This window comes from Cystoisospora suis, assembly GCF_002600585.1.
Source record: "Cystoisospora suis strain Wien I chromosome Unknown contig_342, whole genome shotgun sequence".
Classification (NCBI taxonomy): domain Eukaryota; phylum Apicomplexa; class Conoidasida; order Eucoccidiorida; family Sarcocystidae; genus Cystoisospora; species Cystoisospora suis.
The window spans coordinates 77,130-90,876 of record NW_027153143.1 but is presented as its reverse complement, the minus strand read 5'-3'; the positions used below and the strand labels follow the sequence as shown (position 1 = coordinate 90,876).

Sequence of the window (13,747 nt, the reverse complement as noted above, 5' to 3'; positions counted from 1 at the left end):
TTGAAATAAAGACGCCAGTTGAGACGCTGGCGCGCAGCCGGCGCTGTTAGTCTAAACCGGAGATGCTTTTCCCCTCAGCGGCTTGAGCAGAGAACCCCCAGGTTTCAGGCTATTCCACACCACGAAACCACTGGTCTTTTGCGCTGACGATACGGCTGCCAGGGAGTGAGGCGACAATGTTGCGCGTGTACCCTATAATTTCTTAAGGCGGGTGCAGCGAGTGGGTTTCTGCCGTCTACAAGGCTGTTTTTTGCATTAACTCTGGAGTGCCGCTGACTCCCTCTGAGAAGAAAGCCGGAGAGATGGCAACAGGTAGGCAGAAAAGCGGGGACGCCACTGGCCGCGACCACGGAGCCGTACACGCAGAGAAAGGAGAAAGTCTGTCGCTCCCGTCGCGTAGCACCAAGGTTCAGGTAAGCCGAGCCCGGACGCCTACGCCGTTCAGCAGACTTCACGTTGCGGACAGCGATGGATCAAAGAGATTGCGGAACAAGGCAAGTGATGAACGCAGCCAGTCTCAGCGCCTCCCCCTCATTCCTGTGTCTCCGCTCAGAGAAAGCTGCTCTTCGCGACGTCCAGGTACCAGTGACTAACTTCTTTTCCCAAGTGGAGCAACTGCCACCGCCGGACAGGAAGGAGAGTCACTCAGTCGAAAGAAAAAGAACGTTGTTGAAGAAATCGAGGTCAGGACAAACCCAGATTGTTAGTGTGACATACCACCACCTTCGTGCAGATTGTCGGGGGCCCGGCCGGCACCATTCCTAAGGTAGGTGGAATAGATGCCAGCCCCTTGTGCGTCACGCGCTCAAGTACGCCTCCTGCAGGTTACCGTGAACGGGGACGAGCTTGCGTTCCCACATGCTGTCCAAGGAGAGCCTCGCATGAACGAAAGCAACATGGAGTTCTGAGAAAAGTGAGTCGCTCGAGAGAGAGCTTGCCAACTGTACTCAGTCCATTTCCAGTCAATCGTCATAGGCGCGAAGTCTAGCTTGCGTTATTCCTGAAAGAACACAGGCATTGCTAACGTCGCCCGCGTGCAACGTATGTGCTGTGGAAGCGCTGACGCTGAACACTGCCATGACAACGCCCGAACGGCTCAACCTGCCGTCGAATGCCCTACCGAACTCTGTTACTCGAGAATCTGAGTTCTCTTTGAGGTCTTGCACCTTCGTTTGATATGACTTATGTGGATGCATTCTTCGAAACTGAGCCCGGCGCAACTGCACGAGAAAACATGATCGGAAGAATGCAAACCGGCTGCTGAAACAGCGTAAGGAGTGCGAAGGGCGCAGCGTCGTTCCACCTTGCATGCTTACTTTTTTTCTTGAATCTGTCCCAGATTCTCTATAGGGCGCCAGCTTCTTGAGTGACACAATCGCATTTAGCTCCTTGTCCGTCCTACAAGTAGACGCCGAGGGGGTAGCAGGTACCGAGTGGCGTCAAAACAACACGGTGTCGCCAATTGCTAGACTGTTGACGCATAGACTAAGATCTCACCCACCTGGAAAGGATTTCTTCGACACTCATTCCATAATTATTCGGAGTGACCGTCTTGTACTTGAATCGGGTTGGAAGGTCTTTGCCTATGATATCTTCGTAGTCCGGTTGTAAACACTCATCGAGATAATTTTCGAGACAGGATAACTTCTCAAGGCCGTCTTGGTAACCCGTAGGTGGCTGGAGAGATACGGGAAAAAAGGGTACTTACTAATATTCTGACAGGTCACAGCCACACTGGAGCTCGCACGCGCACTAGAGACTCACTGGCGACTTGCACTCGACCTACCTTACAATGTCGCGGGACTGTCTTCTTCACCAGCTGGTGCGGGTGGCGTACGCACCGGAAGCACTGCTTGCACAACGTGTAATTTTCGCAAGTTGTACAGTCGAACCTGTGAAATGAAGTCAACCATACAGGAGACTTCCATGAGACGAGGCCACACACGATAACTTCGCTGTCGTTTGGAGGTCGCTCTAGTGTTAGTGGTCGTCAGGTACCTCTTCTTGCCTCCCGGAATTGAACTGCCACAGCCATCACACAGCCACCACTCCCCGACAGCTCCGTCGCCCGCTTCGGGGTCGTCTGGAGGTCGGACAGAATTTTCGTGGGCCGACGCTGGGACAGTATGCTCTTCCCCTTCAGGCAAAGGAGCGTAGGCCTCTTCGTCCATTACTGGACGCCCCTCTCTCTTCTGCAGCATCTTTTCGAGCCTCCGTTGCTTTTTGGATTGTTTTCCTGCGCTGGCGAATTCTGCAGGAGGCGCGCCCAGTGCGTCCTCGAATCCCGGCGGCACCCTGACTGCGAAAAAGCCAAGTCGGGGAGAAGCAGCACAGCATAATACTACGTACTGAAAGACGCGTCACGTCGGCGTCGTTGCGTAACATCTATACGTGAAAAGACCGCAGAAACGTTGGGTTGTGCGTTACACCGTTTTGCCTACGGCCCGGGCGATGTCGAGGTCCTCGTCTCACGCCATGTGAGCAACAGACATGCCAAAACTCACGCAGGTGCTCCGGATCTGCTGTTTCTGCGTAATCATCATAGTCGTCGCCAAGCATCCTGACCATCTCCTTGTCATGTGCCTCCGGGTCGAAGTCCGCTTCAAAGTCAATGGCGCTAACATCTGAGAGCAGTTTCCGCGTCGAAAGCCAGCGCGCAGACAGACAGCTCCCTCACTCAAACTTCCACATCTTTTCAGACCCGTCAGCAGCGATCCGTGCCGGGAAACAGGCACCGCACACAGAGCCTGAACGAAGTACCAGTGGAAGCTTACGCAAACCTACCGAGGTCGGTGTGGCCTGTAATCTCTTGTATTTTCTGTATCCTCTCCACGATCTCTTTTTTCTTCAAAGCTTTGAGGCGCTTCAGCTCTTTTTCCCTCAGAGCCTGCGGTCAGCAGCGCAAGAAATCCTTGCCCTAGGTGATTACCATTTCCTGTAGAAACGTCACTCCTCGCGGCTTCTGAACGTCAGTCCACAATCCATCTCACCTTTTCCTCGGCCAGACGGGCTTTTTTCGCCTCACGCTGGCGACGCCGCTTATCATTTTTCTGTCTGACAGACCCTTCAACTCTACGGGCATGCCCTTGAATCTCGAGTCCACCCTCCTCCTCGAACCTAAGAGCAGCAAAATCATAGACAGATCTGAAGTCTCCTTCAAAAACAGACAATCGCCGACAAGGCCTCTGCGAGCTGCAATCCCCAGGAGCGGACCCAACTAGATCCGTGTACTGCAACGGGAAAGAAAACTCATCCAGTGACGCGCTCGCAGGAAGCACCACCTGTCCGCGGATGTGCGGCCGACAGGGGCACTGCCTGGCATGTCCACACTGCGGCCGTTCACCGTGAGCCGTCACGGGTGTCCCGTGTTGACGGGGGAACGATCCCTACACTGTCGAGGGCAGCAGCTCCTGCGTCCGCCCATGGCCCCCCACAAGGCTGTTTTGCCCCGCAGTGCCCCTTCCGCCCATCAATCGGGACGACTAATACACAGGCAGCAGAGGACCGGCGACCACCCCCGCACGCGTGACCATGTACTGAAAGCCACGCACCCGCTCTTCGTTCGTGTCCATTCTCACAAACTGGTCGATACACGATGGTGAAGGCAGCTCTCCCACCAGAAACCTATGAATAGACTCCTGCGAAATTCCGTAGCGACAATACCTGAAGTTATACGCCGCCTCAAATGCTTCTGTCTGATCCATGTTCAGCTCATCCTCTTCATCCAACCTGAGACAACGTGCACACACACCGTCAACGCGTACACCTGTTTCTCCCCTCGTCCTGCTTTTCCGTGTCGCCGCTGCCCGATACAAGACGAAACACAGACAGAAGTGGAGAGGCCTTGATGAGGGTGCCGCAAAGCGCTCAGATAGTTAAACTGAGAAGTCAAGTAGGTACGACCCCTAACTACAGCTGCGGTAACTTGTTTGAATAGCGGTTGGGCTTCCCCTTTCCTGAGTATGTAAGGAAAACGACACAAGCTCATTACTGCCCTCGTAAGCGGTATGCCTACACTTGGTCTTGCCCCCAAATCGTCTTCATTTTCCTCGTCTGACTGACACAAACTTGCAATGCTCGTGGTCTGCAATGATAGCAATTGGAGAGGTCGCTAGAGAACCGTGAGAGGCATTAGCATGCAGCTGCACCAAACACCGCTGCAGAGCAAGACAGGAACACAAGTACCACGAGCCGAAGCATTCCCATCGCTGTCCACATACTTCTGCAGCTTATGGTAATCCATAGCAGCACCAACTCGATCTTCCCGCCACCCCTGGTGTAAGATGTAGTCGCGAAGGAAACGCTCGTCGGGGTCCAAGCTCTCGTCCGGGGCTGCGATTGGCAAACGCGCGAGCAACCAAAGTTGGCTTCTTGTACGCTGCGGAAGACCACTTACAACGCGTTTAGGTGGAAGCTTCAGTTGCTGGATCCGTCCACATGCAGACTTGCCTCGAAAGTGTCGATTCTAGAAAAAGGCGTGCGCCCACGCGAGCCAACGCCTTCGTGTTCTGAACTGACATGTCTGTACAGTGTAACTACCGGGCACAAGGCCGTTGATGTCTTCAAAAAGCCAACAACGAGAGGGGATAAGACCAGAGCAGGAACCTCTTGAAAAATGCCATATCTCTCGACCCTGGCTGGATACCCAGCTGAAGTAGCACAACGAATAGCGTAGTAGAGAGTATGAGAAGATCGCACTCACCCCAGTACCGGCTGAGGGTTGCGTTGTGGTCCACTTGTTGCTTGCCGGCTTTCGACTGCATCCACGCACACGTAACATAACGAGCGATTGTTCTGTGTGTCGGGGCTGTACTAAGAAAACTCCGATATCTCTCCAAGAGAAGACCCGACTACCAGTACCCTTCACCTCCGTGGAGGGAGAGTACCGCAATCATCTTCACTCAAACTGAAAACAAATGCGAGCGGGTGACAGAAAACGCCGACCGATGCACTTGGTCGTGTCCAACATTTTCCTGTGTCATCAAGCGTTTCTGGCTGATGCTCTACGTGCTGAAGGTGCTTCAGGCTTGAGAGACGTAGCGCTTGCGCCTGTCCGGTCGCCAACACAGGCGCTTATTGAACTGTGAATGTCGACACACTCTGAAGCCAAAACCCATGACACGCTACTCTCCTTGCTGCTCCTCACGGATCTCCACAGCTCCACCCCTGCTCACGTACTTCCTTGAGCAGACGGTGCAAACTTCCCAGCTCGCCCGAATACCCTTCTGCGAACTTCTCCCACTGCCACTTCTTCGCCCTCAGTCACGCATTGTATTCCCCCTTGATGAGGGACACCCGTCACCACGTCACTGACGCACCTTCAGGAAAATCTGGTATTCTGTTTCCTCGTCTGCGAGTTCGGCTTCAGTCTTTTGCTTTGACTCAAGCAACCCGTCTGCGTCACCATCCTCATCGGTTCCTTCAGCAGCATCCAGGAACGCCTTCTTGAGGGCGCTCAGTTCACCGTTGTAACCCGGGACTAAGCCGCACAGAAAAAACGCTCTCAAAACTGCGAGCTACGCTGTCGTTTCAGCAGAGCGCGTGCATGCAAGATATCATTGCCCGCATCAAATCTGTCTTGGCGAATGGAAAGGGTAGACGGTTTCTCAGTTATTGCTGCAGCCTTGAAATGAACTTCACTACTTAACCGCACCTCGTCTGTACCCAGTCAACATCCGCCTCTGAGAAGAGTTTCTGGGTGGGGTTGAAGAAAAAGATTAGGGACGGGTTTTCCCGTGCCCGGAAGCCACCTACCATCTGTCTGCTGTCTTCTCCTCGCCAGTGCGTCTTCCTCTTCAAGAAAAGCAGTCGGCCCACGTTTCGAGAGAGTTTCCCGGACGACGTCTGAATACCTGGTTCCCTTTTCAGTCCTTGTCTGCGGCGACAGACCGAAACAGAGATTAGATGACATGACAACTCGCTTCCACCCGAACGAGTCCAACGAGTTTCACTTCTTTCCTGTCTCTCGCTGACCGTCAATGCCCTGAGTGGTGCAGACAGAGAGGTGTTAACCACACACGCAACCAAAGACTAACTGTCTGCCACTTCGAGTCTTTTCGTGAAATCTGTATGCCACCGATTTACGCAAATAATGAATAATCGGGTGCCTCATCCGTAAACGTCCTGTTTCGACTTCATTCTCTGTCCAGTGGCGCCGAGGTCAGTATTTGGAAGAAAAAGCGTTTCTAAGAATTAGTCTCTCTACGATCCCGGTGAACTCACTTCTGCGGCGACAGTGTCCTCAAAGTCATCGTCATGGAAGAACCTGTGGTTAGTATCATAGACCGAAGGATCCTTATTCTTGATCCGAGCAAGCGTGTCTAGAATCTTGCACTCCACTCTGTCCGATAGCATGACCGCGTCGTCGTCCTCCTCTTCACTGGACGACCTGCTCTCTTCAGTAGGGCACAGAAGCACCACCCCGGCCACTCTATGTGCGCCAGGGCATCCACACGCGTCTAGGAAACGCAGGAGCTCCTACGCCCTGCTACCACTGGTCTCTGGCCGCAGCAAAGTGTTAGTAGCCGGTCAGCTTCTCAAATCTCCCCTTACCGTCGACGTTACGTCGTCACCGCGGGGAAGAGGAGTGCACGGGGTACCCCGGGCAACTCTAATCTCAAAAAAATCGGGCAGTACAACGCGTCCATTATGAATGCAGAGACCTCGACTGATCATACATGTGTTCTGAGCCATGAAAAACAAGCCCCTCGCATGTCGCTGCATCCCGGTGTTGCGTCCGCCGTGGATGCCATGCTTAGGAGCCCCTATACATGTGTAAGTACTCTGCTACACATATACTCCTCTCTAAGCCAGAAAGTCTGGAGACAGCAACAATCTCATGACAGCAGCTGAGAGTATGTAGAGCCTATCACCGGGGCACCCGGACAGGGACTGGAGAGAGCAGCTCGGCGTCTCTCGACAGTTACCCACATACAATAAGGACGCACAACTTCGTCATCCTTGTCAGGATGCCTGATACTGCGACCCCACGAAGCAGCTACCGAAAAGCAAGGCGGAGTTCAGCCCGGCCGCCTGGTCCTGCGCCTGTAGGCCTGAGACACCAGGAGTTCTTCTGCGGCTGCCATGCAGCACCGGGGCTTACCGTCTGATTCTTCAAGAAGCAAGTCTTTGTTTTTCTGAAGAAACTCCCGTCTTTTGCGGACCTCGTAAGCCTCGGCGTAGGCCCTGTTTATAGCGATTCTATCAATATGGCGGCTCCCCGGACCCCCCTGCGAATTTGGTTCGCCCTCAGACTCCGAACTGGAAAATAACTCGTGTTCCGCGGTTTGAGCACCTGACATCACCCCAGTCGCCCCTTCCTGAGCTGATGCAAGCACCCGTGGTCTTCTCTCCTTCACTCCCGTGCTTTTCCTGGGAGAGAGAGACGCCGCGGCAAGGTCGGCCGGTCTGTCAGCTGCAGTCCCAAGACGCTTCTCGGCACTTTCGATTACGTGTTGCGAGTCATGCGCTACGCAGCCTTCGTGATTTGCCGGGGTAGAGGGCGTGCCGTGAGACGCTGTGTCCCTCTCAGCCGCAGGCTTGCTTCGCCTACGCTTTTTGAAGGCGGCATGGAGAGATAGGTCCCCTTTGTCATGGATAGTGCCAGAATTACACTGCCCAGCTAGGCGTGAACACGACGTGTCGTCCCCGGTTTCGCCGAATGCGCTCTTCGCCACTTTCCTTTCTCTTCTTGGAACTTCTGCGTCTAACCCCTGGAAACTGCTGTTGCTGTTTTCTTGACTTCTTTTCTTTGTAGGGGCGGTCTCTGGAGCGTTCCCTTGTTGAGTACTCCGTCTCTTTCCCGGCCCCGGAAGCTCCTTCACAATCGCCTGTGACCCGTTGTCGATCGATGCCACGCTACCAGAGGATCCCTGTCCAAACCTACTACGGTCTTTCGTCTTCGCCATGTCGCTGTCTAACCTGGCGCTGAAAGAAGTCCCGACTGTGTCCTTCAGGAAACGACTATCATTGGAAACAAAGAGAAATAAGTGACACTTTCGACATGATCCCGTTATACAACTAACAGACAAGGCGTGGTAGCTTTCTCCTACAGACAGCAAACAAAAGGCAGAAAGGAAGCTAAGTGGAGCATAAGGCGCCTACGACACGCGGAACATCTTTGAGTCGAGCGTGGGTAACGCCGAAGGTTTGACGTGTGACAAAGGAATCGAGGCAGCTGACGAGCTACACACTCGATGTGGGGCATCCGTCCGTCCGACGCGAATAGTACCTCCCTAGGCACTGTGACAGTCGACAAGTTATATATTTCCATAGTTTAGAAGACCAAGAGAGGCTTCGATTTTTTCGGTACGCTGTCCTTTGTGGACCTGCATCCTGGATTGTTTGCAGGTTGCTTGCAGGAGCCCTGCCTTCCACGTTTTTTCGCAAGCATGCATGCTGGGGTGCCGGCAAAGAAGCCGCGGCCTGTGTGGACCGCTGGTTCTTCCCCGTCCAGACGGCACAGGGACGGCAGGTCTCTCGCTACAGCAGATCATCAAGTGGTTCACCCCTTTAGCTGCAGTACACTCTTCGACACTCTCGGATTTTTGCTACATTTAGTCTCAAGATGGCAGTCGCTTTCCCCTCGTATGATGAGCTTCTCACCCCATGTACTTACTACACTTTAACATGGGGAGACGGCGCGGTAGCGACTTCCAAGACAGCGAACGATGACGACGACTTCGATTTGTTTGGTGCGTCAAGTAACTGCGGACGAGCGACAGTTTGTGCGGCGTGCATCTTCACTGCTGCTGCCAGCCTAGAGGAAGGGTAGCGGTCCCGCCACGCACCCACGGAACAAGGCCAGATTGTTCGCCTGCTGCTCGTAGTGCGCCCACAGAGTCACCACAGGAGAGACCTTCCCTTTATTCGTGGCCATGTTTGTACAAGGGGCCGGGGGATGGCGACTACACTGGTGGCGCGTACGACAACCGGGTCGCTGTGTGCTGTAGAGGTTTCATGACGGAGCTGTGAAAGGAGTACTGTTTCAGTTCTCACGCCACATGTGATGTACTGCGTGGCAGTGCTCTACGGACGCAGGATATCAGCTCTGCTGCTGTCCGGGCGACGTAGCCTGATGACGGGCACGCAATCGCCACGCGGGAGCGGTGGCTTGTAGAGGGTCTGGTGGTGAAACTGCGCGGTTTTTTTCTATTTCGTGGTGTGGACTGTCTATATGGGTGCCGGACGCTCGAGGTTGCACCGTTGCTATGCACAGGGACACGCGACGAAATTTCCGATGTTTTGCTGTTTGACAGTGCCTCGCTCCGGTCAGTTAGCGTCAAGTGGCTGTTCGTGTGGCCGTCCATCGTGCTTCCAGGAGAGGAGAGCGCGGAAGACAAGGAGGCCATAAAGAAGTTGGCGGAGTCCAAGAAGAAGGAGTCATCCAAGAAGAATCAAGTGATCAACAAATCCATGCTCGTTATCGAAGTGAAACCCGCAGACGCGGATACAGATCTCGACGACATCTGCAAGAAAGTCAAGTCGATTGAGATGGAAGGCGTCAAGTGGGGAGAAGGGTCGAAGAAGGTACCTGTCGCATTCGGGCTTTACAAGCTTCAGGTATGACTGCTGCGTGCTTGCACGGCGCCGATAACCAGGCTTGGTCCTTTCGGGCATTGCGACCGTGTACCATGTTCAGAACTCGAGCACAGAAAGCCCAAGACAAGCGGCCCCTTGCGGGGCCTGTCCGAAGCGGAGACCAAATCGCTAGTCTCATAAGTGATGGCGCTGCCAACACTACTCTCTAAACACCTCTGCGTACATCTTGTGACCGGTAACTCGATTTGGGCACAGCAGTGAAATGAGGATTTTTAACACTAGTGCGCCGAAGGGATTTAAGTTTTAGATTTCCTTATTTCAAGAAATTCTTGAAAAAATTCTTACCACTAGTGTGCCGGATCAGCCTTTTTCTTTCGTCTCTCTGAAGTAAGACTTGATTTGCAGCACGAGGGGCGGGGTCATCAGTATAGGGTTTCTGCGTTTGGGAGTATCCGCCTTTGCGATCAGTGCGTTTTCCCCCGCTAGGAGAAATTTTCACTGGAGCTTGGCGGGCGGTTAACGTGGACTCTCATGCAGGTCGGTGTAAGCAATTTCGTATCTTCTGAGGACGACGTAACGAACTGCGGCCGGTCTGGGCAAACCTGATCACACCGGCATTTAGCAGCTGTCTTGCACGTGCGACTGCAAGTTCCGCTGGTGCACGGGGCAGATTCGTTCGCCCGTCCCACCCGTGCTCCTTTGTGTTGGCGTGCAGGTCCAGTGCGTCGTCTTGGACGACGTTGTGAATACAAATGCACTCGTTGACGAGATCGAGGAGATCGGCATGACCGAAGAACAGAAGAAGAGACGCCGACAGCAAGAGGAAGGAGATGAGGACGAGGGCGATGACGAAGACTGCGGAGGCCTAGTGCAGTCTGCGGAAATAGTATCGTTCAATAAGCTCTGAAGTCGCCCTTGCGTTTCCCTTGCCCGGAGTACCCATTCCCGGTTAGTAGTGGCCATACTCCGGAAGACTCAGGTAGCTTTGCAACTCCTCCCGTCTGAGTGGTGTTGTTACCTTGGCGGCCTCGGGCATGCGGTGTGCCGCGACGCCAGCGAAGGGACCCGTTAATGTGTTTATCTCCCACTTTCGAGCGTAAGCGTGATGGATTCGATGCGGCGTTCTTTTTGGTGGGCTATAGGCCTTCACGATGGTGAAACTGCGATGCTGAGTCCCAGTTGGTAAGGTGCCAGCTTAGTGCGCGAGTTTCAGTCTGGGGCGCGAACACGAAGCGCAGTGGTGGTTTCTAGCTGCAGTATCGGGCCATCCGTGCAACACCCTGGCCGAGACTGCAGCGGGCGCCATGTGCGTGGGATGTTCAGAAACCGGCACAGTATGTTCATGGGAACCTACAGAATCTACGAGGTTCGCCAGTGTAGCATTTCAAAGAGCTAGCAGACATAGCGTTACTCCATCGATGCCTTGAGGACAAGTGCGTGGCACGATGACTTCGCATCTCGGGAGTCAACGGCATTGATGACCTCCCTCGCGTATGGCAGCCTACTGCATCGAAACGCCTTGTGTCATGGGCCGCGCGGTGGGACGGCTATCACTCCGGGGAAGCCGCACGGCGAGGCTGGTTACGAGGGCCCCGCAGCAAGGCGCGTCGTTTTGGGCGAGACAAATGCCACTTGGTAATCGACGCCGGAGCGAGAATTCGTCTGCTACAGCGATGCTCGCGAGCAAGCCATCCAGTACTGAGAAGGGTCGAAGCCGAAACTCATAACCTTTGGAAGAATCAGGCGGCCGACACGCGAGGAGTGCCTCTGCCGCTCTCTGGCCCGAATGTGAAAATGGTGACGGGGAAGCCTTCCGACGCTCAGAGGTCACTCGATCTGCGGTGTCATTCGAGGGCCGACTTCGAAGGAGCACCGTTAGAACCTTCGAGTGCAAAACGGATGACCGAACGCTGGCGTGTACCTGTAACCGAGGAAGACCCTGTCTCAGGGTGGGGCGAGTTTCGACTGCCACTCCGTCAGCCACTTGTTCCGACATTCCCGTGGAACTCGTAACAACTGCAGGCCGCAGGGACCGGGGTTATTGGTCGCGGAATCTTCACGGGTAGTGTGGGGGTCTTCAACTGTGATCGAAACCCGGCTTCTACCAGTGCCGTGTCTAGACACATTCGTAGACTCCTAAGCACCCTCGCGGTATGTCTGAATCGGTCATCTTCAGGCCGGTGGACGAGCAACACGGACTAAGACAAACAGCACGGCAGCTGGAGGGTTTGCAGGCGAAGGTCTGTTGCGACACGCGACTGCAGCATCATTAACCAATGGCATAGTCTGCGTGCAGTGAGAGTCCACACCAGATGGTAAGTTCGATTTCCTCAACAGGAAAACAGTCCGCGGCACAGGATTGCACCTGCCTTTGAATGCCTTCCTTGCCCCACTGCGAAATCTACTGCAACCTTCGAGCGCTGAGTCTACTACGCCTAGTGCTGTTCAATCGTCGAACGTGGCTGCTCAGAATCTACTACATGCCACTTCATTTACTGCGCATGCGTGCAACAGAAGTGGCCAGTTTTTCATTTGATATCCCTCTTTGATACGTAACCAACACCCCTCCGCAACCTCGCAAGGCCCACCCCTCGAGTCGGCCGAACCAGTGCGCGTTTCTCTTGACCTGCCAAGGGCGCCGCAACTGGAGCCCTCAGCCCCACGGAGTCCCTTGAATCGGAGAAGTGCAGTCACCTTGAGCTCCAGTTCACGCCGTAAGACGTCCCGCGCTGTACGCCGAGCTTTACGACGCGATGTCGCGCTAAAACAGATCCCTCCGTCCAAAACACTTCCAAAACCAAAAAACGCGTGACGGGCGAGACCGGTCTTTGAACGCGCGCTACAACACTCCCCGTGTGAATATCCGGTGAAGAGGGGATGGCACCGCTACCCGCTGCTGAGGCAGGGACTGCGGAACCACGGAAGCCATGAAAACTGTTTTGCTTCATAACGGTTAGGGCAGGGCGGAGGTATCTTTCTCGGATTACCGCTTCGCACACTCCGCAAATATAGAGGACGCCGACAAAGCGCCTTTACAGCAAAACTCCTACAGCCAACAGCTGGAATTCCATTGACGGACCTGCAGTTACATCTGGATTCGGCCTACGCGAGCAGCGCGCGGGATTACTTCCCGCTTTCCAGGAGCACCCAGGAATATGCACTACCGGTAAGCTCAAGCGGGGCCTGCCTCAGCTGCGTCATAGAAACCCCGTTTGGACGCAGGCAGGTGAGGCCTACCCCACCAAGCAGGAGAGGAAAAAGTGCTCCGCACGACGACCTGTTTGGAAAGACCAGGGGTGGACACAAAATCAGGTGTAAACTCTGCCAGCATAGCTGCAAGGACTGGAAGAAACAAAAGACGAAGGCAAGAACGCTACGCCAGCACCCCCCATGACTATGACGCCGTCGAAATGCCAAGAAAGAACATCGGGATTAACTATCAGTTCGACAGCGTGGAACAGGTCTGCTATCGATACCCCACACCAGCAATAGTACAACAGAACAATGAGCAAGATCTTGCCCTCTGTCCGACGTGCTCGGTGCTGTTATCTGACATACAAGCACTTGACAATACCTACCCACATGGGACACACCGCGCAACACACGCAGAAAAAACAGGGGAATTGTAACGAAGGCCGTGCTCACGAGCACGAACCGTCCCCGCAAACAAGAAATCCAGTTCTTTTTTTTTGTTAAGCTGTACTACGCTGGGACATGGCTTTGGTTGGTGCCATTTTCAACAGCCCCGTGAGTCGGCGATAGACCACACCGATTACCGGGTGCACCGCATCTCACAAAACTACCTGAGTCTCCCGTATCCCACGCCACAAAGCCCTTTTCTTGATCCGCCGCCCTTTCTCCATGATCACCCGCCCTTCTTGTCCTGTCTTCGCGAGCTCGCTCTCTGCATTCCATCTTCGGAACTCCGGACTCTTCGCCAGCGATCGCGACACGTCTCGTGTTGTTTCCCGCGTTGACTGCGCACGCTCCATGCACTGTGTTTGGAATAATTCCCCCCGAAGTTACAGCCGCGTTTGGCGCAGATGTACTGCCGATACGTCCAACAGTATCGCTCTCCCGCCCTAGCCGGGCTTTCTTTCCTACCGCATAACAACCAGCGTCTGGAGCGGATTCTGTTGCACTGCTGATGGCCGAACTCCCTACCGAGGCATCCTCCTCTCTTCCCTCTCCCCACAGGAATGCGTCG

General features: G+C 54.3%; 2 protein-coding genes across 2 annotated transcripts; one reads left to right on the top strand and one right to left on the bottom strand.

Moving 5' to 3' along the window:
- Positions 1–962: 962 nt before the first annotated feature.
- Positions 963–8,457, bottom strand: CSUI_000871 (zinc zz type domain-containing protein; the record flags this gene model as incomplete). Its single annotated transcript, XM_068061078.1, has 16 exons — positions 7,103–8,457; positions 6,223–6,395; positions 5,755–5,875; positions 5,319–5,479; positions 4,703–4,757; positions 4,221–4,332; positions 3,664–3,729; positions 2,991–3,117; positions 2,785–2,887; positions 2,505–2,624; positions 1,999–2,299; positions 1,787–1,892; positions 1,502–1,677; positions 1,317–1,398; positions 1,121–1,220; positions 963–1,000 (listed from the first exon to the last, which is right to left on the bottom strand). The coding sequence occupies exons 1-16, from the start codon at positions 7,905–7,907 to the stop codon at positions 963–965; spliced, it is 2,646 nt and encodes an 881-aa protein (XP_067926952.1). The 5' UTR covers positions 7,908–8,457.
- CSUI_000870 (ef-1 guanine nucleotide exchange domain-containing protein) lies at positions 8,294–13,556 on the top strand. The gene is made up of 4 exons (XM_068061077.1): positions 8,294–8,693; positions 9,320–9,561; positions 10,256–10,722; positions 11,853–13,556. The coding sequence occupies exons 1-3, from the start codon at positions 8,567–8,569 to the stop codon at positions 10,445–10,447; spliced, it is 561 nt and encodes a 186-aa protein (XP_067926951.1). The 5' UTR covers positions 8,294–8,566; the 3' UTR covers positions 10,448–10,722; positions 11,853–13,556.
- The last annotated feature ends 191 nt before the right edge of the window (positions 13,557–13,747 follow it).